General features: G+C 39.6%; 1 protein-coding gene across 6 annotated transcripts in view; it reads left to right on the top strand.

Moving 5' to 3' along the window:
* Positions 1 to 24747, top strand: part of PALM2AKAP2 (PALM2 and AKAP2 fusion) — a 267129-nt gene that overhangs the window by 55376 nt on the left and 187006 nt on the right. For all 6 annotated transcript variants that reach the window (XM_079331629.1, XM_079331630.1, XM_079331628.1 and 3 more), the window contains one exon: positions 11678 to 11808. In XM_079331629.1, the coding sequence (XP_079187755.1) occupies positions 11678 to 11808 (131 nt within the window). The remainder of the gene's footprint in view (positions 1 to 11677; positions 11809 to 24747) is intronic.

Here is a 24747-nt window from a genome sequence, read left to right as displayed (position 1 = left end):
GATGCCTTCATACCCTAGGCCTATATCTATTGGAACATGTACAAAGATACTTTGAAGCTCCATTTTTTGAGATTGAAAATGCTCATTTGCTCTGATAAGAGGCAATTTACAACAGGTCTTCTAACCTCACCACCTACTCCAGTCCTTAATATGAAAATAATATTTCATCTTCCATATAACCCAAGGTCAATTTTGTTGTCTAACAGCAAATAGGGTTGTGATTTTGTTGTTGTTGTTTAACAATAGATAGTGTTTCAACTTCATGCCTCAGTAGTTTCTTGGCCATATGCCTACAAATGGGGCTTCCTTGTCCACAGGAACTGGAGGTGTTACCAGCTTCTATAGTTTAAAATCAGAGAAGTGGTAAAAATTGACCTTATATTAAACATACTTTGTGCAGTATCCATTCAAATTATGTGGTTTCTGGAGAAAGACTGAATTTTATTCTGATTTATTAATTGAACTGAAGAATAGAACCTGTAAGCAACAACTTCTTTAAAGAACTTGTTCAGCTAGGCCACTGTTGGGCAGACCTGTTTTAACAGAGGTGTTTACAAATAGACAGAGATTTATTTAAAATAGACTCCAGGGTAGCAGCATTTCTTCCAAAATCTGACTGTCTCTGTAGTTAATTGAATAGAATTTATATAATTGTTTACTCTAGTTCTGTTTGGTGGCAAATGGTAATAAAATAAACAAAGCAAAACCTCCTAATTGAATGGAAAATTACTTCTGTGCTGTTACTTTAACTATTACAATAAATCCATTTTCCACAGTTATATTAGTAATGGAGTGGTATAAATATTAGGGACCTATTTCTTTAACATCTGCTTCCTAAAGACTGCAATTCATAAGCACAGTCTATAACATAATTACATCTATACTCTCAAGGAAAGGAAAGCCTTTTTGCATTGTTATAGAGATTTTGTTAGGGTATGGTTTTAGCTGAAACTATATCATCTATAAATACATTTTAATTTTATAGTTCCAGTTATATCATTGTCCCAAATTTAATCTATTCATAAAAGAAGTGCTGTCAGAAAATATAAAAAGGTATGTCTGTCTCTCGATATATGTACAATATTGTGGGAAAAAAGAGATAACTTTTGCAAATGAAGGAACCTTGTTATTTCTTTACAGAGAATCTCTTTATGATTTTCAGGTAAATTAAGCCTTAAACCAAATGGCACCTCAGCCAAGCACACAAAAATATTTTATGGTGTCATACAGTCTCCATTCCCTAAATGGTCAGTGAAGTATTTTCTAAAATGTAGTTCAGAGATACGGATATCATGCAGAGCAGTGTTAAATGCCTTGTACAACTCCAGGAAAATGACATCTGCTGCTCTTCCCTCATCCACCAGTGATTTATAGCTCCATCATAGAAGGCCAACAAATCTCTCAGTCTTGGTCTGCCCTTAATGAAGCCGTGTTAGCTGTCTACAATCATGCCCTTGTTTTTCATGTGGCTTAGCATAGTTTCCAGGAGGATCCTGTTCCATGATCTTTCCAAGCACTGAGGTAGATGGGACTGATTTGCCTATCAATGCACATCTTCCCCATTCTCTATTTTAAAAGCTGGGGTTATGCTCCCACTTTTCCAGTCACTGGAAACAACTAGTCTGCCATAATTTCTCAAATAAACTGAATAACAACTTAGCCCTCTCTTCTACCACTTGTCTCATCAAGTCCCATGAACTTTTGCACCTTCAGATTCCTTAGAAGGTCTTGAACTTGATGTTCTACTACAGTGAGTGGTTCTACATTCTCCGTGTCCCTGCCTTTGCCTTCTGCATCTCAGGCAGTGCATTTGGAGCACTTGCTGGTGAAGGCTGAGGCAAAAAAGTCATTGAGTACCTCAGCCTTCTCCATATCCCAGGTAACTAGGTCTCCTTTTTCTTTCTGGAGAGACCGAACATTTTCCCTAGTCTTCATTTTATCACCAACATATCTCTAGAAGCTTTTATTGTTGCCTTTCATGTCTCTGGCTGTATTTAATCCCATCAGGGCTCTAGCTTTCCTGACCTCATCCCTGGCTGCTTGAAAAATCCCTGAGGAAATGCTTTCCCCACTTGCCCTTTTTTTCTCTCTCTATAGGCTTTCTTTTTGTGTCTGAGTTTGTCCAGGAGATCCCTGTTATCTATGCAGGCCTCCTGGCATGTTTGCCTAGCTTGGTCTTTGTTGGGATAATTACTCCTGAGCATGGAGAAGGTGATCCTTGAATACCAGCCGGCTTTCCTGAGTTTCTCTTCCCTCTAGGGTTTTATCCTATGGTAATTCACCAGGCATCTCTCTGAGGGGGCCAAAGTCTGCTGTCCTGAAGTCTAGGGTAATGAGCTTTTCTGTGCACCTTCCTTGCTGTCCTAAGGATCTCAAACCTCATTTTGTGGTCCTTGCAGTTGAGGCTGCCCTTGAGCTTCACATTCCCCACCAGTCCCTCCTTGTTGGGAGAAAAAGGTCCAGCATAGCACCTCCTGTCCTTGACTCCTCTATCACTTGAAGAGGGAAGTTATAATTGCGGCATTCCAGAAATCTCCTGGATTGCTTATGCCTTTCTGTTGTCCCTTCAAAAGGTATTGGGGTTGCTGAGGTCCCCCATGTAGAACAGGGCTTGTGAACATAAATTCATTTTTAACTGTCTGTAGAGAGCCTCATCAGCAGTTCTGGGACATGGAGAGGTTAAGAACTAATTCAGAGAGACACTTCCATTTTGAGAGCATAGGGGACCCCTCTTTGTCCCATTCTGTGTATTAGCACCTTTGGGCTGATGCTCACCATCCTGAGAAGTTTGTCTCCCACCAGGATTTAAACTGAGAATCAAGAGGCTCTCTTCTGGATCATAAAACAAAGAAACTATCCACAGTTTAAACTTTTTAGTAAAAAACAATAAAATAGAATAAAAAATAGAATTGTTTATCCAGGGCAGCTACATTAATTGTTTACCACAGAGAGATGAGAGCTTTAGTCCACTAGCTCATATTCCTTATCTGCTTGCATGTCCTTGAAACACAGCTGTAATTATTCTGGTTTAATCCCTCTACATGTTGTGCTTTTATTCAGGAAAAATATTATGTGTGAGTTGTGATTTGAACTGGGGCAATGATACTCTGGGATGATCATGTAAATAAACATACCATACAGGCAGGACTTCTTGAAATTCATCAAAATTAGCAGTGATATTTCAAGCAGAAACAAGATCCTTTGAGCACCTCATGGCAACTCCAGCAAATTTTGTTTTAGCCAGCTTGGGTCAATGCAGCTCCAGGAAGCTTACAGCTCTCTGCAACCCCAGCCCCTGATGATGGCCTGAAACATGTTCAAAAATTAATTCATGAGTCCAACTTTTAAAAATAATGAATGTAAGAATTTTAAGATTAGAAAAGAAAGGAATTTCTGAAATATAACTTTTTGATTGCTTCTTTTGACCTATATGTATGCGTGGAAAGGAGTGATAAACTGAAGCCAAGGAGAGACTGAATATAGAGAAGAAATTACTTTTTGGGTGCTAATAGTGAAAGATAACTGTGGCTCCGTAGTAATGATAATTTGCAAAGCTTATTGTGAAAAGTGAAATATTAAACAATTGAACAGAGCCATCATTATCATCTTGCAATGAAAAGTCTGAAATTTTAGATAGATTTCCTAAAGAGAGACACAGAAAAATAAAGCCTATTCTCCAACATAAAACACAACTCTCCAGAGGAGGTTTTTTCCTGTTACTTCAAGCAGAACTTTCTGATAGACTGGAAGTTTAGAAAATATATGCAGAAAAGAAGTTGTGCTTGACTGTCATCTTATTGTTCATTGTGTTTCATATCAATGTCATCTCAAGTCTTTAGTGAATGTTGGAACCAATTACCTTTTATTGGGCCATACCTGTGATCCCTGTCAGTAAAACTAAAACTGTACAGACCAATGCTCTGTAGTTGATGAACAACCTGTATGACAGAGATACAAACTTTGTGTCCGCTCTTGTAGAGTCTTGACAATGCCTCTTGTTGTAGTAGGTTTCCTTGAAGTTAAAAGAGATTGGGTTTTAGTTTGTCTTCTTAATCTTTAACTGAAAGCAAGTGTCTGCTTGATTTACAAAGTTAAATAAATGGGACCTGAATAATTTAAAAGCAATGTACTCAGATTGTTTATGCTGGTAATTTTGGTAATGAATGGGAAGCTTTCTCTGAGGACCAGTTGTTGCTTTTTTCCCAAAAAAATCATTCCTAATTGGGCCTCTGTCTGTACAGCTGCTATTTCTGATCCTCTGAGGTTTTCAAACAGACAAAGCATGAGACCATCATGAAGAAGTCATCTCTAGCTACTCTCATACCCATTCCTCAGCTCATTTGCCACAGACATGCCTTTTCCTTGCATCTGCAGCTCTGGTTGCATGTGGCTCACACTGAAGATGTATCTTGTCATGGGGACATCCAGCTGTGATGCAGACCTTCCCAAAGTGAACACAAATCATGCCAGCTATCTCAGTCTTCCTTTGCCTGTTTATGCAGTCATTTGGCACTGTGTTACATGTTCCTGTCTGCTCTGTTGCTGTGCTGAATATGTGCTTTGAGAAAAAGTGGTGGCTACTGTAAATACTCAGAAGAGCTGAAGGGCAGTCAAATGGACCTGTTACGGCAAGCAAAGAGGGAGGGAAGATAATCTCTGCAAAATCTTTTGGCTACCATGATTCCAGGTGGGGCTTATAATAGTATCCATTGTTTATTTTTATTTCCTTATTTACTTGTTTCTTTTGTTATTTATTTTCTCATCTCTTCACATGTACCCCCCTTATACCCACAACATGGTGGCTCACTGGTGCTGTAGCATAATTCTGTTACTCCAGGAACCGTAGGGGAAAAGGAGCCATGCTTTTTGGGGACAGGCAGAGCACCTGTCCCTTCGGTGAGACAAATGCCTTGGAGATCCTGGCTTCAGTGGTCCACTGCAATAAGGATTTTATGAAAAGAAAAAGTTCAGGCAAATTATCAATGCCTGTGTGGCTGAGAAGAAACTTAGGAAGAGGTTATGCTATAAGTCTCCAGTGCCTGATCACAAAAGGTCCTCAATTACAGGACAGATTTAGATGTGCAGACAGGTCTAAAAATGGTGGGAAGAGTTAATATGTTTTAATGTTCTGTGTGATGAGTACACATTAACTGACTGGACAACCTTTGCAACTTTTGGACTAAATGTAACCTTTTGTAATTGTATGTAACCTTGTATTTTTATTTTTTTTTTTAATTCAAGACATCACTTCCTTAAGCAATTTCTAAGAAATGCTTTATTTTTTTATTTCCTGAACACAGAATAACAACAAACTGGCAGCTCTACAGAATAATGTTTAATCTTCCTTACAAACATACTGTTTGCTCTTGAGCTGGTTAAGCTTCACCAACTAGGATACTTTTTTGTTTAATCATATAGATGAAAGCTACGACTATGTGATTCAAATAAAGACTACAAACAAGCTGCAAATTTTGGAGCTTGCCTTAATTCCCTATCTGGGCAATGCTTGAATCATATCCATCTATCACACAGATTTGCTCCTTGGGCTAAAACAAGTGTCTTAGATGGTTGGAAAGGCAACAAAAAGTTTTGCTACTATATAAAACCAGATCACAGTAGCAAGCTGGAAATGCAAGCTGCTTGTCAGTTCCAGGGACAGTCATACCATACAAGGCCACATCTTGCAGCAGAGCAGAATAGAATCTCTTGTGTTTTCTGGGGACCACACCTCTCCTTTGTTCTGCAAGTGGATTTTCTCACGCTGAAAACCCACATAGGAAAACTCTGCCTCAGTCTGGGCAGACAGTTCAGATTGTTTCATTTGCCTAATGGAAATTAAATGCTACACCATTACTCAGGAATACATTCTGGGAGTCTCCTTATTTCCAGATGGACTTACCTGTCATAGAGTTTGTGTCTAGAGCCCCTCCTTGCATTCGCATATTTATGCACAAATGGTTAAGGGTATCTAATTTTAACATGCCTGCTCACACTACAGCAGTGCAAATAAACTTTTTGTTTCCATTTTTATGAAAGGCAAGGGAAGGCCTGCTGGCAAAGGAACAAGACTTTCTAGAATCTCAGTACTTCATGTCCCAGTGACCTCTTTGCTAACACTGGCAACAGTTCTGTGCATCAGCAGGGCAGACCAGACATGCTGGGTAGCATGAACAAGTTGGGTTAGAGCCAGGTGGATGGTTCAGGAAGCAGCACAAGAATATGACAGCAAGAAATGCAGTGTTTGGAGAGGAAAAAGCGTTGACAGGGCAAAGGAGGAATCCCAGAGCATTTTGGACAGTGTTTACTCTTGCTCCTGTGTCCCTTACAAATTCAGTTTTATCAACCCAGGCAGATGCTTGAGAGCATGCACAAACAGAACAGGCTTCACTGCTCTGGGAGGCTTTCCCTCTTGATCCACTGAGTGACAGGGGGCTCCAAACAGCAAAATCAGATCCATTTCTGCCTCCACAGTTCCAGATCTGCCTAAAACCCTCACCCTTTTCCTACCAAAGTAACTTCTTGAAAAAGAGAATGAGTCTGAAATGCAGCCAGTTACGCTAGCATCCTAATGTGTTTGGGGAGTAACATCTAATTCATGCATGTGACAGGCAAAAAATGTTCATTGCACTCTTTTAGTAGGCATGGGCTGGTTTTATGTAGATTTGAGATACCAACTTTCTGCCTTCATGATTTACCATGGCACAAATACTGAAGAAAATAATTTCATATTAATAAATAACTTCAGCTCTAAAATGTTAATCTCTGGTGTTCTTCAAGCCTCAAAATGCAAAGACTTTTGACAAAACTTCAATTTGGCTAAGATTTCAGTAAAAGTGACTTTGATTTTAGTGGAACTACACCACGGACATTAGTGGCTATTTTCTAGGGCGCAGAAGACAATAATTACCTGGAATAGTCCATATTCAGAAGTGTTTCACAAGAGCAAGCACATTTTCCTGGAGAAGGCTCAACTTGGGTCAACTTTTAATCTTTGTTTCTTCTTGGGGTTATCATCTTCCTTGAGCTCAGGAGACAGAGGAGGGCTCTACTTCAGCAGGCACTGCTTTCAAGGAGAGATAGTACTGATTGTCCTGTCAACATTTGCTTGCACACCAAGCTTGTTTAAGGGACTATCTCAAAAGGTAGCAGCACAGCAGGGACTGGGATTTTTCTCTTGTCATAAAAAGTCATGACAAGTCTGCCAGGTGTGCTGGACCTCCAGTTAAGACACTGACACTATTACACTCTATGTGTGACTGAAATGTATTATTCATATGAACAAACTTTATGGAAGTTGTTTCAAAATCAACAAGACTGATGGTCAGAACTAATCAACTTTCACAAAGCAGGGAGTGCAGAAGTGCCATGGAATAGATATAATGATTTATGGAAAGGATGCTAAAAGTTTTACTTGCTGTAATAAAATGTCCTCTGACACTTAAGCTTTAGATGCAACATTAAAGCAAAATGGAGTACTAACAGTAAAGGTCTTCTTTGCTTATATAGCATTAATTCTGCAGTGTGCATTTGAGAAGATATGCATTATTTCCTTGCTAGCACTAAGTGTGAACAACTTAAAGCCCTGAGGCTTTGCTGTCCTGAAGAATGCAGCTGGAATAAATAGCATATAAGATTGCAGTGCACCATTTTTATGGCCATGACTGTGTCTGCTGCATTCAGACTTTTGGCACTTCTTTCTGCCCTGTTCAATAGTTTTTCACTTATTTATGTCCTCGCTATGGTCACTTCACATAACTGTGACCTGTTTTTTCGGTTTTTGCATGGTGCAGAATTCAGTTGGTTTTCCTATGCTTGCATGAACCAATCAAAGTGAAGCTGCAAGTTATTTCTACAATCTCAATTATCAATTCTGTGCAGAATTATCAATTCTGTGCAAACTCAATCCCCTGAGAACAGTGGCAACCTAGAGGATCTCAATCCCAGTGCCCTTTCCACTCCAGTAACAGAAAGCATTTTTAATGATATTATCTAATTTCTGCTGAAGGATTTAGCCCTGAAGAAACCATTCTTTTGCAGTAAATTAAAGAATACCAATACCAGACAGTGCATAGCATAACTGTCACTCTGTAAAGACAGCACATAGCATAACTGTCACTCTGTAAGTAATGGGGTTCCTTCTGAAAGTGCAGCAAACTCGCTGTATTCACAACATTCACTATATTCACATATTCCAGTATGGCAATAATCAGTACAAATACCTGCATTTTCACAGTAGTGTATGTGGCTACTCTCAGAACTCTCTGTCATTTGGATGATATCTAATCATACAGCACATCTGTGGTGAATGAAGAAGCTTTAAAATGCAGAAGAGAGTTAAAGCTCATAGCAGACAATGAAGGAGAAGCAATGCTAATATACCAGCTTGTGGCTGTTTTAATCACAGCCTGTTAAGCAAATTCACAATATTATTGAACAGGGGTAGCTCACACAGGTATGTATTTTTGGGTCTCATCCTCATGCAAACCTTCTTTTAGCACATTTGAGAAATGCCGCCTATTCTTCCTGGGAAAAGATTTCATAAGATTTTTTTTAACAAGCATAACCCAAATTTCATAGGTATGGAGGACAGACAGCAGCAAACTCTCTTTTGTTTCCAGTCTACATGTGGCTCTGTTTTGCATCTGTCTGGGTTGCTTTGATGTGGGCTGCCTCACTAGACTGTCTCATACGCAGGAGCTGTGCCTGAGCGCCCAGCACAGCTCTACCAACTCCTCACTACCCACCCATGGTTTCATCATATGTACAAAGGCCTTCCCTACATTTTTGTGATGAAAAAGCCCCCTTGGGAAATGCTTGCTCAAAGCAGGTGAGAGATTCTTCCACCCCTGCCCACTACTTCACTCCTACGGCAGTTCTCTGGCTGGGGAGAACAGGCTTCCTGCACAGCAAGAGGGGTGACCCTGGTGTACGCCCACCTGCCTGAGTGCATAAGCATACACAGCCTCAGCAGCTTGGCAAATAGACTCTCTGCAGTTTAAGAAATGAATTTACAAATGTTTCCATTAGCAGTTTTCTTGTCTGAATTCCTCAGTATAGTATTTAATAAATGCCATAATTTTCATATTGAAAAGAAGAGCCAGAAACATCAAAGCTTCCAGTTTTCCTGTTTCAGATGAAATATGCTGACATTTCACCCAAGAGGGAAGATTTTTAGTAGATCATAGCATTCTTGTCTCTAAATGTGTCTTTTAAAAAGCTCATTGATGCTTTCCGGTTTCAAATTCATGATATTGATAGATTAAAAAAAAAAAAAAAAAAAAAAAAAAAAAAAGTTAGGGAGAAAGAAACCATGTAATTTTGTAGTTTAAGTGTTTCACATAAGCAAAGAACAAAACAAAGCCTGTACAAAATACCTTAATTTTAGTGCACAGCAGTTGTATTGGAGGGACTGGCTTCTTCCTGTGAGCATCAGCATAGAGACTCTGTAAAACCACATTTAGAAAAGTCTCCATTTTACCTGTACTCCTGGAATAGAAGAGGAGTGACTGTTAACTTAATGTCTTAAGTGTCAATGCTGTCCAAGCAGCATTTTGTCAAAGACTACATTTATTTATTTTTCTGGAGCCATATCTAAACCAGCCTTTTCTGCTGTATTAATCTTTAGAGTTTGATCTTTTGAAACTTAAGGGTTTTTTTCCAACTGAGTGTCCTTCAGGTTTTCCTGCAGCTGAGTAAAATACATGCAGCAGCATAGTTGCTCATGCAGCTGGTCCACTTTGAAAGAAAAGGCAGCAGTTTGCTAAAGAGCAGTCAGCCTTCACTAGGCTTTGTGCTGGATCTAGCCCAGCAGGTATCCACTGAGCTGTGCTATTCAGACTTTAAAGGCCAAAGCACAGGTTGTTAAATCTTTGGCCCCTCAAGACCTGTAAATCCATCTTTGTCTCATTTTGTTTCTTTGTACATGTGGTGACTTGAGAGTCCTCTGCTGAGGACACATATCTATAGTATGGTGAGTCTAAATGAGATGATAAAAATTCTGGCTGGTAATCACCTCAGCTGAACACAAAAATGTCACTACCAGCACATGAAATGTGTCAGGAAGCACTAATAGATGGTGGTGCTAGACAAGGTGTAGCAAACTGCAGAAACTGTGGTTGGAGATAGCCACTTGACTGTTTTGGCAACTAACATCTGGGAGGCCATGAACAAGGCTGAGTTCAGCCAGGTAAAGTATGTCACCAGCATCAGCAGGTCCAACTATTGACCTGCTGATGGGACAGGAGCATGAGACCTTTTCTGTTATGCAGAAGTCCTAATTCACATAGAAATCACTTTAAATCCACCTAGACATCCTTTCATGCATAGCACAGTTAAAGCCAGTGAAAGCTTGAGTAATTTATAAAATTTAATTTGCGTGTGTGTTTTGTGTTGTTTTTTGTCTGCTGCCTTATGAAAATATAATTGCCTGATATCCAATAGGCTGTGGAATGACAAAAATAGTTTGTGCACAGTTACTATGTCTATATATACACACACATTCAAAAACTAGCAAGAAAGCCTTGTCTGACATGTCAAAAATGTTTCTATTTTGGGCAAGGTTTGAAGCTTGCTGTTCGTAGTAAGTGGTTTCCCTTTATACATAGATTGCACAAGTCAGGTTCTATTCTAGCAACAAGCATGACATTGAAAAGACACATACAGCATGTTTGGGCTGCTTCTGTAATCCAATTTCCTTGAACTGATGATTTCCTAATTAACTCCTCTTTGTAGAAGAGGAACTTGTTCCTTGGTCTAGCATTGCCATACACTTTGCGAATTCAAATCCAAGGCTCCCCTTACTGATCAATGCAAGGGAAAGTTTGGTTTGTCCCCTGGCTGACTGATTCCTCCTCCAGCTCAATTTCTTTCTTGACAAGGAAAACTCCAATGGGCAAAGTCCTGTTTAACTTTGGCCTCCTGGTCTTCCTTATCCTTTCTGCTGCGTTCCTCTGTTGGATTTGGGCCAGATAAGTAACATAGTGTAGAAAGCACAACAAAACTTCCAGGAATAATTATATTGGGTGAAAGATATTGATGCTTTTTGCTACAAGGTTGCAGTGTCCTGGCATCCCTTCCATGTTTTCTGGAAGACTTTAGTTCATTTGTTCTGATTTGTGGATGCTGAAGTGATGATGTATGTGCTCATGTTTATGTTTACATGTGTCTGTCTGTCTGCCTGTAAATATGTGGAAATACATCTGTTGTATAAATAATAAACAACATCTTTGATTGATTTAATAGGAGACTAATTTTATGCCCCATGAAAAATGTTACATATAGAGCACGCTGATATTTTGTTTTTGAAACTTTAAAAAGTTTATTACTTTAGTCCTTCCAGCACATGCCTTCTTATTCACAAGAAATCCACAGTTCTGTTCAAAAATTTAAGTTCTTGCAGGACTTGCTAATTTGCTGATTTTATTAGGAATTAAAAATAACTTAATATGAAAGCATTGATGGCAAATGAACTGTATGCTATAAAACTGGTAGTCCTCAATGTGAAAGGCCTGACATCTGAGTAAACAGCTGATTATTTGGCTGTTATTAACTGTCTAAAGCAGTAAGCAGAAATTCAGTGGGGACTAACTAATATTCAGAAGCAAAGACAGCTTCTTCTCAATCTTCAGATAGTTTTTTTCAGTCTATATTTAAGGTATGGGATTTTTTTACATTACAGTCTAAAGCTCTTCGGGAAAAATGGCTGCTACAGGGAATTCCTGCTGGCTCTGCAGAAGAGGAAGAAGCCAGAAGGAAGCAGTCAGAAGAAGATGAGCTGAAGGTGAAAAAGCTGGAAGAAAACATACACAGGTAGGGACAGCTTCCTTTAGTTTTTGCCTAAGAGCAGTCACACCCATGAAGACTGGAGTCTTTCCTTGCTCAGCTCCCTAATTCTGGCAGCAGCTGATGGCAGCTGCCAGGCAAGGTTGTAAAAGGCAGCTGCACATACAACCAAATATGCCCAGCATTTGTCTCCTAGATGTCCCTGTTGGTCAAGATAGAGTCTTTGTGTTTAATGGACTCACACAGATTTCTTTCATGAGGTAGCTGAAAAGGGAATCAAGTTCAGCCTTCAGTTGAATGTGTATGATTTGATCAACACTCAAGAGATTCTCCATTCCTTCACACCTCCTACAGCCAAAATGAGTTCAAAGAGTGAGAGCATCCTTTTGCATTCATTTCACTGGTGCAAATAACTTTTTGAAATGCAACAGCAGATGCCACCAGCAGATCAAATACCTACTGCTTTTAGAAGCAAGGTTTGGGTATAAGAGTGATTTCCTTTTATCAGTTTCCCATTGCACTCTGAGCTGACATTTGTCCTCTTTTTTGTGTTTTCCCTTGTTTTGTCACAGAGGGCTCTAAAGCTCCTAAGAAAAGTGGTTTAATCCTCACAGGGCAAATTTCAGAGCTGCTTCTACCATTTAGGTTATGTAAATTTAGAGTTTTTCCAGATGACAAAAGCTGGTAAAACTTGACAACACAACTTTTACAAATACATCAGCTGAGGCTGCAACAGAGAAAAGGGAATAGAACCAATAGAACCAACCAAGGGTTGAGGTATTAACTTAGCATTTGAAGAATTCAATTTGCCTTATGGCAGGTTTCTTGTGATATTTCTTGGAGAAGTCAATGAGAATATTTCTTTGGGGATATAGACAAGCAGACCTACCCCAAACCTGGAAAATGCGAAATGTCTTCTATGTGGGAGATACAGATCAGCATCAGTGTCAGAGTTACCTCATGCTACTGGTCTTTGTCCTGTGATTCATGTTCGTTGAAGTTTATCTGAGAATGTGTATTGTTCTTTGACATTTGTGGTAACTTAAGGCAAGAAAACTTTTAGATTTCATGCGATATCTGGTGCTTTACTTCATAAATTAATACTGTAGATGGAAAGAATACATGGACTGTGCTTCAGAAATATGTACTGTAATACATATTTCATCTAGTGCTGAATGCTGCAAGAAGCTAAGAGCCCTGATCCCATCCAGCAAAACACATCAGAGAGTGGCTAATTTCAGCTGTATGAGTACCACCACTGAAGGCAGTGAAACCTCTTTGTTTAATTAGTTCAAAGTGCAGGATGAAGGACTGTGCAAAACCTTTGCTCCTATGGCTTGCTATTTTGCTTCCTTAATTGCAGCCATGAAATAAAATGTTTGAATATTTAGAAGTAACAGAGCTCTTTTTCTCTGACCACTTATCTGTCAAATGATGTGTTTGCTGCTTTCTCCTGAGTTGAGGCGACATTTGTGTGAAAGCCTCACTAACAAGCTTAACTTCCGTTGTCTTTCCAAGGCAATTCCGAAGACAGTAAAGAAGTATTTTAATTTAAATGAGAAAATATTGCATCTGAATTGTAGAGATTAGCAGAAGTTGAGGTTCTTAGTTTAATTGCAATTTGCATCCATGACAACTGGCATATCCAGAGCCCATCAAAATAGGCTAAGAAGGTAAAGGGCTGTAGAAGGGGAAAGAAGAAGAGAGATGTCAAGCACATTATTCTGAGGAGTGAAGTAGGATGGACTCATCCTGAAAGTATTTTGCTTGCTGTCTGTGCTACATTTCCCCCCCACATTCTTAGGAAAGAATCAAGGGAAGGATTACAGTGGGATTGTTCATCTGTTAATGTTGGCAGAGGATCAATGATCCTTTGGAAGTCCATGGTAGGATATCCAGGGGAACCCTGTGAAAAATCCCAAATCCTTCCAACAAGGGTGACAGAGGAGAGAACAAGATGGTTCGTGAGGATAGAAAATTACTTCAAGACCTGCCCTAAGGATGATTCCACAGAACTGTAAGAACACTGTGCCATGGATCTTGCATATTCATTAGTATCACACAGCATCATATGTGCAAGCACAGAGCAGCTGCATTCTCTATATGTCTGTGAAAAAGTCTTTGGATACATACACTGGAAAATATATATTAAAATATATAATATATTATTAAAATATATATCATTTGCTTTTCCTCTCAGATCAAGGTGACACTTACTTGTGAGGAGCAATGTCCAGCACCTGCTGGCAGGCAGTACTCATGACCCTGCTCCAAGAAGGGGAAACAGGAACCCATCCCTTTCCTCTTGCAGCAGAGCATCCTATCATCCTGACAGAGAGCACTACTTCTACACACACCACTCATGTAGGTGGGCTCATGTAGCTGGTGGGCTCATGAGGATGTGTGCTGTGCAGAAAAAAAGCAATACCTTTTGGAGAAACAGTAAGGCTAGCACTGTTTTTGTGGATGGCCTTTAAGGCCTTTCACATCACACAAATTCTTTGGTCAGGTATTGCTCACTCTAGTTCAGTTTTAAGTGACTTTTTCACTAAAATCATACATTTTGCAAGATGTAAACATGCTTCTAATGTTTATTCTTAAGCTAGTGTAACCAGTTCTCCTTTGTGTGGAAAGTGGTTAATTTCAACTGAGACAGTAAAAATGAGTAAGAGTACAGACTGCTTCTTATTTATTAGACTTCTGTGTTATTTTATCATGATACAGGAAATCATATACTTCAGTTAGTAGCTTGCAAGGATATTTGCATATGTCTCAATTTAGACATGAGTAAGTGCAATGATTTAAGGAGCTTCCTTGCCTGCAAAAGCATTTTAAAGAAGAATGCCTATATTACTCAGCATTTTTGTGCACTTCATGTCAAGCAATGGAAAAAAATCACCATCAAAAAAAGAGGGACAAAGCAGAACAAATAATGCAATGCAAATAATTTAATACTACTATAATACTGCTAGTTAACATCAGGAGGGTATAGAAGTACATGATGTACATATAAGTTAAAAAACAGGGAGTGCAAGATAAGGACAAGCCGCAGGCGTATGAATGGTCCAACTGTGGATTACAGGCAGAGCAGTGATTTGAGAGTTGGGAGTAGTTTAATATCCTTAGAACTCTTTTAACCAAGAATGCAAAGTGAAAATCAAGGAGTTAAAAAAGCTAAATAATTTTGGTCCTGGACTTCCAGCACTCCTGCTTGCTTGACTTCAATCTTCAGAATAAAATAAGACACCCCATGTAAAAGTCCTTTGTCTCTTGCATTTCTTTGTCAAAAGTGGTAGGTCCAAAGGACTTAACAAGAAGACTGAAGGTGCTATTCCACGTTCATTTAATCTTTAGTGGATTGGATCTCTGTCAGCAGTGAATAACATTGTTGTTGTTTGAAACCTGGCTGGAAGACAGCTGCTGGTGGAAGCATTGTACCAATGTCAGAGCAAAACTTGACATGGATATCCCTTGACACAAACAGTTCTTAGACATAAACTTTAAACTTCTTTAGGTTTTTTTATGCTTTTATAAAGATCCTGGGTCAGTGGTAGAGAAAAGCAGACATTTCTGAGTTTGTTTCCCATTGTTTCAAGGTACGAAAGTGATCTCCTGCTTTTGCAGCTACCTTAGATTTGGAGTAAATTATAGTAATACTGTGATAAAATGAATGAAAACATTTCCCTTCCCTTAAACTTATTCTCCAAATCACAGACCTGTTATTTGGGATAACATTGATAGAGATTCCCAGTCAACTTCCACAGACATATTTGTGGTAATGTATTGTAGGTGAAACAAATGATGCAATGTGTTGCATGCCTCCTGTAGTTTTGGTTTTTTGCTGCATGATGGTCTGGGTGTTTTGCAGCAGTGAATGAAAGTTGGCATCTGGGTATTATACAGGTAGTATCCATAGAACAGCCCAGCCTACCCAAAGCCTGCTAATCCTTGGCAGCATCTCAGATGCTTCCCAAATTATTTTGTTATATTAGATTTAATAATAGTTCATAGCTGGTGGCCTGTGTTTACTACAAAAGATGAAGTGTTTTTATTGCTCTGAAGCTTTTGGGTAGCATGGAAACAAGAAATACTGTATATCTCCCTACTTGATGATGAAAACACTTGAAGTAACACATGAAAACACATGAAGTACCAGGACTGGACTTGCTGTGGCTCCTGGAGTAAAGAAAACCAGAGAAATAAATGTTTGGCTAAGTGACATATCCCTCCAGTAATCAACAGTGCATTTGATAACCTTAGGTGAGGAGGTGCCCAACAGCTCCAAGGAGTGAAAAATTATTATACTAGCTGTTTTGGGCATGTGGGCCAGACAGCTTAAACCAATGGATTCTGGATCTCCAAAATATACACACAAGAGCCATTTGTGGCACTTTGGTGATGGGACAGCTCTTGCAGGTGAAGTAGTGCAGGACAGAGGCCAAGGAGTGAGCAGATCTCTTTTTATTTGCTCAGGACTACTCAGCTGTCAGCACCTCCAAGGCACTGATGTTTGCAAAAGCCCCTTGGGGTAGTGAAGTGCTTCACCATTCTGCATGGTGATAAGCCGCTGCTCTGTCACCTCTAGGAAAAAACTTTTCCATGGTGGTCCAGCATGGAAGTAGAGCTCCAGTGGGAGGGTCTGTACTTTGGCCCACAGGGCAGGAGCTCCTTATGGGGCAAGCATATCCTTGATGGTTGTTCCTATCTTGCTGATGTGGGCAGGTAGTAAATGCATGCAAAAAATCCCTCCCTCCCAGCAACTCCCACCCCAGAGTGCTGAACTGAAAGATGCATAATGAAAGGAAGTGCAGGAGATGCACATCTTCCAAGCAAAATACATGCTGATTGTAAACTTATGGGATATGAAATAGATGCTGATTGTAAGGTGAGTATAAGCTTACCACTTCTCCCAAGCAAAAGGTGCCTTGGTTGTGCTCTCTGTTGTTCTACTTGCTTGGTCTCTGTCTGCTTACCAGTATTACACGTAAGTCCAAATCTAAGTGAAAGTAGATGCAAAATATGGTAGAATTTCTTCAAATTTGACAGAAACATCATCTTCTCCCATTACTGCAATTGAATATTACAGGCAAATACTTAGATTTAAGTTTCATCAGAGAGGCTGGGCTAGGCCATGAGAAGAAAAATTCCCCAAGCTGATTTGATGTGCAGAAAATAGAATCTTCTTAATACATCTTATTAATAGACATGAGTGCCTCACAGATCTCTGATGCTAGATGGGGTCTACAGAAAAACCTCTTCTCATTGAAGAGTTCAGCAAGTACAGACTCATGGTTCAGTTGAGGCTGTTGCAGCTGCTGCACCTTCAGCATTTTCTCTTCTTCAGGTGTCCATTGTTTCATTTCTTTTTGATGCCAGTGTTTGTTTCCTGCTTCTTCTTTCCACGATACAAAGGTAATATGTTTCAGACTGGGAACTCTGAATATAATTTAGTCTATCTTGCACTGTCACTTACAGTCTTTGCATGGCAGAAATTGAGAGAGAGAACTTCCTTAAGACAGATGTAACTGCACTCCTTCAAGAGAAGGATCATCTGATGTCAAAACCAGCTGCTCAGACCTCCCCTGTAGCAATCAGTGTAAACCTCTCCTTAGCCAGGTCTCAGCCATTTCCCTTCAGTCTTAACCTCTAGAGAGATATGAGCAGTTTCTGAAGTTATGCTACTGCAGAGAACAGTGTGTTTTATTTTGCAGCTTCAAATTGATGGCAGATGGAGAAAATTATCAGGAAATTGTATTGTTTATTCAGCATTTTTGGCTTTTACCTAGAATGCCAGATGCAGCTGCAGGCAAGGCTTTGGTCTACTTCATATGCTTCCCAGCTGACCAGCTCTGTTGGGTGAGCTCTGTAAGAGTGAACTCACAAGAATGTCTTCTCATGGCCATGCAGTGTCTTCAAATTCTGCTCACCTGGTGAGGGAATACCTGCGCAGGAGTAGCTGCTCATCCCCAAGCCTTCTGTTTAGTTCTCCACCAGGATTGATCAGGACCAGTTCTCATATGCTGCAGGCCTGCAGATTTCAATTTCAGCAATCCCTCCAAACTGTGGTTTCCTAAAGAGCACAACCTTCACCTCCCATTGCAGTCTTGATGGGGTTTGTTTTCATATATGATACATTTCTCAGAAAAACAGAGACCAAAACAAAACCAGGCAAAAAGCCTAAAAAACAGGAAAGTACATGTTTTCAAAGGAACCTGCTCTGCATTGTGATTAGAGAACTTCTCAGAACTTCTCAGAACTTGCATGATGATGTAAAAAAAGCAATGAACTAGGGGTTGCTGGGTACTAATGGATTTGAAGTTTTTATCATATGGTATAATATATTCAGATGTAACACTTAAAAAAAACAAACAACAAGCTGACACTAAAAGTAATAACACAGCTTACTAGTTCAGCTGTGATGCTCAACTCATACTTAAAATAGCAGAATGACATGCCAGTGCCTTAACAGTTGCTCAAATGCTAGTATCCTGGGTTTAATAGTAGCAATCTCTGGATCTTCCACATCTCCCAGGCTTTGCTGGATTGTAATAACTTAATGATTTCTATGCATCTTACAGAATGTAGAAAGTTATAGAATCTTCAATTGGAGCACAGACTTCTTTCACATCACCTGTGTCTGCTCTCCTTAAATATATGTACCATATATGGACATTGATAAAGACACTCATTTGCCTAATTTGAGAGCCAGCTATAAAAGAAATCCCCAAACTCTACCTGTACATAGCAAAGGATTTTTCATTTCTACTTCTTCTGGCACTTCACCCATGTCAGTGTACTATGGATTTAGAGACAAGCTCCTTGAGATTGGAAGCAGGTTGTCAAGCTGTCCTGGCTTCAGCAAGGGTAGAGTTAATTGCTTCTTGTGGTGTTTCATCTCCAGCTGGGTTTAAAACCACCACACAAGGATGCATTTTTTAGGCAAGATAACACTTGTAAAGTGCCATCACTTTCTATATGAGTTAACACTAGCTCACATGCTTCACACTCTTGTGAAACGGGCAATACCTCTCGGTCAGTTTCAGCAAGAAAAATGCAATTTCAATAACAGCAGATTTTCAATAAAATGGGTATTTTGTGCAAGACTGGATTTCTGTTGCCATACTAGATGAGATGTAGTGAAATATCATCAAATGAGAAGTTCCTGAGCCTCCTGGGCTTTATCACTTCAAAGTTGAAAAGGTGCATGTCTCTTAATGTGATGGTGTTAGCCAGATGAGCAAATCTCTTCCTTATGCATGTATTATCTTATGTATTGAATTGCCACAGATACAAAGCCGTCTAAGATACTTACACCTCTTTTAAGCTGAGTAGAACTGACAGGGGTTTCTTGAAGCAGTAAACTGTATTATAGCATGAAGAGTGGAAAACTGTTGAACTTCATTACATCCAAATTAAATATTAATCATGGTCCAAATGGGATAGCTGCCTAGAGTAAAAAATAAACTAATTAGAGTTCATTCCTTTCCTTGTTATTCTTACATTAGTTGGGATTGGCTGGTTGGTTTGCTTTGCTTGTATGCTGGCCCTAACACAGAATAGCACAGGTGAAACAGCTCCTTACATAGAGTTAGTTCATATAGCACTTGGTAGATGGAAAAAAATAAAATTGTGGAAATTCTATAACAGGAAGACAAGCTTGTGTGAAGGTAACCTGCATGTGCACAGTCTTGTAAGATATGACAAACCAGGAGTGTATTTAGAAAGCAAAGGCACAGAGTTAGGCAACGGCATTAATTCATTTTATTGCTTTACAGGATTATTGGTCTCTCTTCAAATTAAATCAGAGGACTTCTCTCTTCCCTGCCAAACCACTCTTTATGTGCTGGATTTAAAGAGGCCAGAACATGCAATGTACACATGCATGTTTGTGTGTATAGATAAAATTCTGAGGTCAGGACATGCAGTGTACATGCACATATGTTCGCATATGTTCACACACGTGATCACAGAGCCAGGCTGTAGTTCTGGTCCTCAATATTCCCTTCTCCCAAAGGGCCAGGTTCATCCTGTTGAATTTCAAGAGCTTAAATAAGTCATCTCCATTGAATCATCATCTCATTTGGCCCACCATGCAGTCAGTGAGGGAACAGCATCACCTCTGTGCCCTGTGTAAGCCTCTCTCACTCTTGATTTTGGGTGCCTCAGTTAAGTGTCTCTAGGGTCATGTGTGGAACTTAAGCCTTGATGTTTCTTCCTGCACAGGCACCCTCTACTGGGCCTCTGGGCACTACTGTGATGCAAGTGTTCCCCAGTAAGGACTACTAATGTGTCTGGTGCAACATCTATGAGCCCAGGCTCTGCCCTGCCACACTTGCTGATCTCCAGCACTGAGATCTTGCTGATCTCCAGCACATACTTCTGCAGAGCTGGGCTGATGCTGAGTAGGTGGAGGTGGGACAAGGTGCAGTGTTTGGAGCCACCCAGTGGGCCTTGGCAGTGTGAGCCTGGGTTTTAAAAAATCCGCAATCTGAAAGCATGTCACCTTCTCTGTAGGGTATTTTAACTCCTGCAGTATGTGAATAATAAGGCAGAAATTAAAGCAAATCCCTGTTGATGGTCCACTGAACGTGAAGAAAGACTAGATGTGCAGTAAGGAATCCTGATTGATAAAAAGGGACACTGAATTAATTTCACTGAGAATTTACAGTTAAAAAAAAAAGTCCTAAGGAGGCATGTTCAGGAAGAGACAGTAATCCACTTGCACATGTATCATGGTCTCACTTTAAAATGCAAAAAAGCTGAGAAGCTTGTTCAGAGAGTCTCAGTGCATTTAAAAAAAACTGTAGACATCCAAGAATACAACATATGAGTGATGTGGCCAGAGTAACAATGAGGGACATTCAGAGCACTTGGACCAGCATGTAACAAAGGTAAAATATGCTCATTGCCAAATACAAATACAGGCTTGTAGACTGAAATGGTATATTTCTCTACATTGTAAGATACTGGGGAATCCAGCCCCAGTAGCAGATTGCTAGAAAAACTCAAAGTAGAGAACTGACATGGTATGACAAGTACACAGGGGCAGCAAAACCAATGGGGGAGAGAAAGGGACTAATAAGTGGAAGCAGCAAGAGACCTTATACAACAAACACACATGGATCAGAACTCTTTCAAAGTAAGACTTGCATAGTGTCTGCTGTGACCTGTTGTGGCCACAGGCAGAAATGGACTTAACAAAGATGTCAGGAGTACTTCCAAGCAACAGAGGAAGGGAAGAAAGGGAGGAAGGAAGGAAAACTCAAAAATTTTGAAAAACCAACAACATAAAAAGTTAGTTCAAGATCAGATAAAACAGAGCATTATGAGGGATTTCCATGTTATCTATACCCAGAGCTGCAGTTAGGACTTCTGAACAAAGGATGTTATGTGTTACAAAGTTTGGTCAGCAAGATCAAGCAACTAGAGTATTGGATTATGACTTTAGAACATTATCAGTGTCTTCAAAGGAATATTTGGAGTGAAATGTAAATTTCAGTTTACCAGGCATTGGAGTCAGACTTAGACAAAAACATGCTTGCTTTTAGAAGTCCTTCAGCCAGTGAAGACTACCTGATATGCAAGAAGTCATAGCTATGAGACAGTGAAAGAGAGGTATATACTGGAATTGGTACACCTGTGTACTACCCATGTAAAAGAGTCTGTGGTCAGGGGTCTGATATGCTCTAGGTGCCATGTCTTGTGGGGCCTGAATGGGAATCTGTTCTCCCTTCTCTGTAGATGTCAGTCTACCAAATTCACCTAAATACAGTACCAGAGTCCTAAGAAGGCAAGTAAATTCAAAAACAAAGTACCTGCCAAGGAAAAGATTATCTGAAACAGATGAAGGTGTTTCTGAATAACTGGATCATTAGTGATACTTCAAAAATCTGTATAAACAGCTTTTTTTGGATTGTAAATAGTTTGGAAGACCTGGCAGAGCAATACCATGTTCATGCTGTGCCATTCCCAGGAAAATGCATTTAGTCCTCCACATGAAAGTTTTTTCAATTATGCCAACTCTATACTAGAACATTTTTACTAATACAGCTACACAAGCAAGGCTTTCCTTTGTGGATTGATGGTTTTACCAGCAAAAGATATGGACACTTAAATGGAGTGAGTTCTATAGGCAGACATTATTGTAGCCATGTATTTTCCTCTCCACTAGAACACATACTGAAATTAAATGTTTTCAATAGTAACTTACCCCCTAAGCAAAACCAGAGCATCAATGGGAAAGTGTGCATTCAGTGTGCTAGTGGAGAGAGTCATGGGAAATATGTCTTTGCACTCTGCATTGATCTAGATAACGTAGGTGGTACAGAGTGTGTCTCTGGGAATTGCCTTAAGGAAAGAAATCAGCATGAGAGGATGAAGTGCAGAATCCCCTCTTAAACTCTAACCTTCACCAAAGACCTCTTGCATTTTTGAAGCAAGGTACTTCAGTTTTTCTACATCTTGTACTCCAGTGTTCATTTGTGCAATTATCTTTCTCACACATTTAGTGTGATGTGGGCTTAGCTCTTTGATACAGGAATTGCTTCTCATTGTATGAAAAGAACTTCCTTGGCATGTCTTAGAATAACAAGTGAATTTTTGCTCTTCAGAATTCTTCACATTTTTCTCTTATTTTGCAATGGCAGCTGAGATATGGTGCTTCTGAAGATATGGCTTGAGATGCCTCAGGCTCATGGTGTGACACACCTACATAAATTAAATAGCTTTCATTGATAATTCCTAAAGGAGGAAGTAATTTTTTAATTCAGCTGTCAAAATCCAGTCCCCCAAACAATTGATTAATCTCTTTAATGTAATGGTGGTTTTCTTATCTTTGCCCATTAACCACTGGGCTTGTTTTCGGTTTTTTTGTCTTGGTTTTTCTCCTACAGTTGCTTTCTATGTGCACTGAGTCAGGAATCCAGGATTCCTACTGAATCTCAAGGGGGTTGTATCACCCCACCTGGTGCTGTGCACGTATATATACACTCTTTGCTGCAGACTTTATATGCATGTCATCCAGGCAAGCAATGACTAGCAAAGGAAGTGGAGAGTAACAGCATGGACTAGAGCCTAGGTTTTCCAAGCTTGAATGATGTGTCATGTAGATAAGTCTATAATTAACTGGTGGACTCAAATTAGACAAATTAACATAGATCTTTAACACCAAAAGAAACTGTTGTCTGCAAACAGGTACCAGAGAGAGAAAATGAATCCAGCTCAGGCCCTGCCATCTTGGAGTGTAGCTCAGGGAAAATGTCCTAAATCGTGGAGTCATTGCTGGGTTATTTAAAGAACTTTTTGATTGTAGGAAATCCATTTGAATAGCATGAACTTGCCTACAGAACTTTTACTGTATGTAGTATGAACAGACAGATAGTACCAGACAGCATGGGTTACGGGAAATGTGTAAGCATATGTAGGGGAACATGTAACACTCATGTCAAATAAGAGACCAGAGAAAATAACTTATAATTAAATCTTGGAGCCCTAGGCTTATATTAGAAGTTTTCCATTCAGTGTAAATCATATACATTTTTAAAAACATGCTTAGAAAACTGTAAATACTTTTTCCTGGTGTGAATATCTTTTGCCTCATTCCTGCTTTTTATATGTAAGGGTACTCATTAATCAGGACAGTGACTTTCACAGAAGTGATCCTTCCAAGTGTCCACATTGCAGTCAGGATGTGCGTGGGCAGTCTGGCTTGCAGCAAGATGTTTTTCTGTAGGTCCATTATATAAAGGAGCAGTCTTAATAACCCAGATTAGGTTTCAGTTGAAGATGAAGCTTTTAGGTCCAAAACAATAGAAGGACAATATGAAACACTACTAAATTATGGCAAAAAGCTAATTAGAAAACCATTAGTTTTCTGACTTGTCTGATGACCTCTGAGCTTTGTGACCTGGCACAACTGGAATAAGCCCAGAAAGGAAGAAGGTTCCTAAATTTAGATATGTATTCCAGGCATCAGATGCTGCAGAGCAACCATGTCACCAGGTGAACAGGGCATGTAGGTTTCATCTTGGTTGCAGCATCCAGATGGGGAAACCAGTGATAAAAGATCAATTCTGATGTGGGGCAGTGATTTATATTTGTTAAAATGCCAGCCCAGTTTTGATGCCATAGTATTTTCAGCTGAGAAAATAAATTAAAGGCATAGTAACATAATTCTGACTTTAGGAAAAAAAACCAGGATTTATATGTGTACTCTGTTTATGCCCCAAAACATGCAAGGGAAACCCCTCTTGCCTTTGAGCCCTTATGTCATTGGTATCAGCTTCTGGGCAGAGCTGTGGAGAAATGCAGGCTTTCACCATGCCAAGAGCTTGGTGATCCTCAACTTTGATTTCTTCTTGAGAAATAGCTGTACTTTCATTTAGGCACAATCTAAAATCATCTGACTGCCAAAGGCTGGAAGTAACCATCACATCAGATGTAACTTGTTATGTCACACGTGTCATCATTGAAAGACCGGTTTTAAGGCTGTGGGCAATGTTTTGCAGTCTTCCAGGCAGGCAGCAGCATGCTCTCTTTTTATCATCTTTTAGACAAGTAATTTCAGAAGCAACCACCCTGCATTCAAATCCCCCAAGTCATTGTCTGCTCTTTGCTACTTTGAAACAGCTGTACAAATGCGAATCATTAATCATATAGAGGCTATGTCACAGAAAAATAATCCTATTTTCCTAACCCTGTCAGGGCTACCTAGGAGATTTTCTCATTCGTGTGTAGCATCAAAGGTCAGGTAAAGAGTCCAACTTGGTCTGGACAGCAGTCACTGAAAACAATATAGATTCCCTGGAAGAATGAATTGAAAATAGGTTCTAGTAATTGAAGTTTACTCCGCACAAACAAGTTTCAAGTACCTGGTTTTTTCTTACCCACTGCTTTTTCCTAAATGTTTGTAATACATTGTTTCTACCCAAAGACCTGCAATTGTCAGAAATTGGTATAGTCAAAATG

This window comes from Erithacus rubecula, assembly GCF_903797595.1.
Source record: "Erithacus rubecula genome assembly, contig: SUPER_Z_unloc_6, whole genome shotgun sequence".
Lineage (NCBI taxonomy): Eukaryota > Metazoa > Chordata > Aves > Passeriformes > Muscicapidae > Erithacus > Erithacus rubecula.
This window is presented reverse-complemented; position numbering and strand designations above follow the sequence as displayed.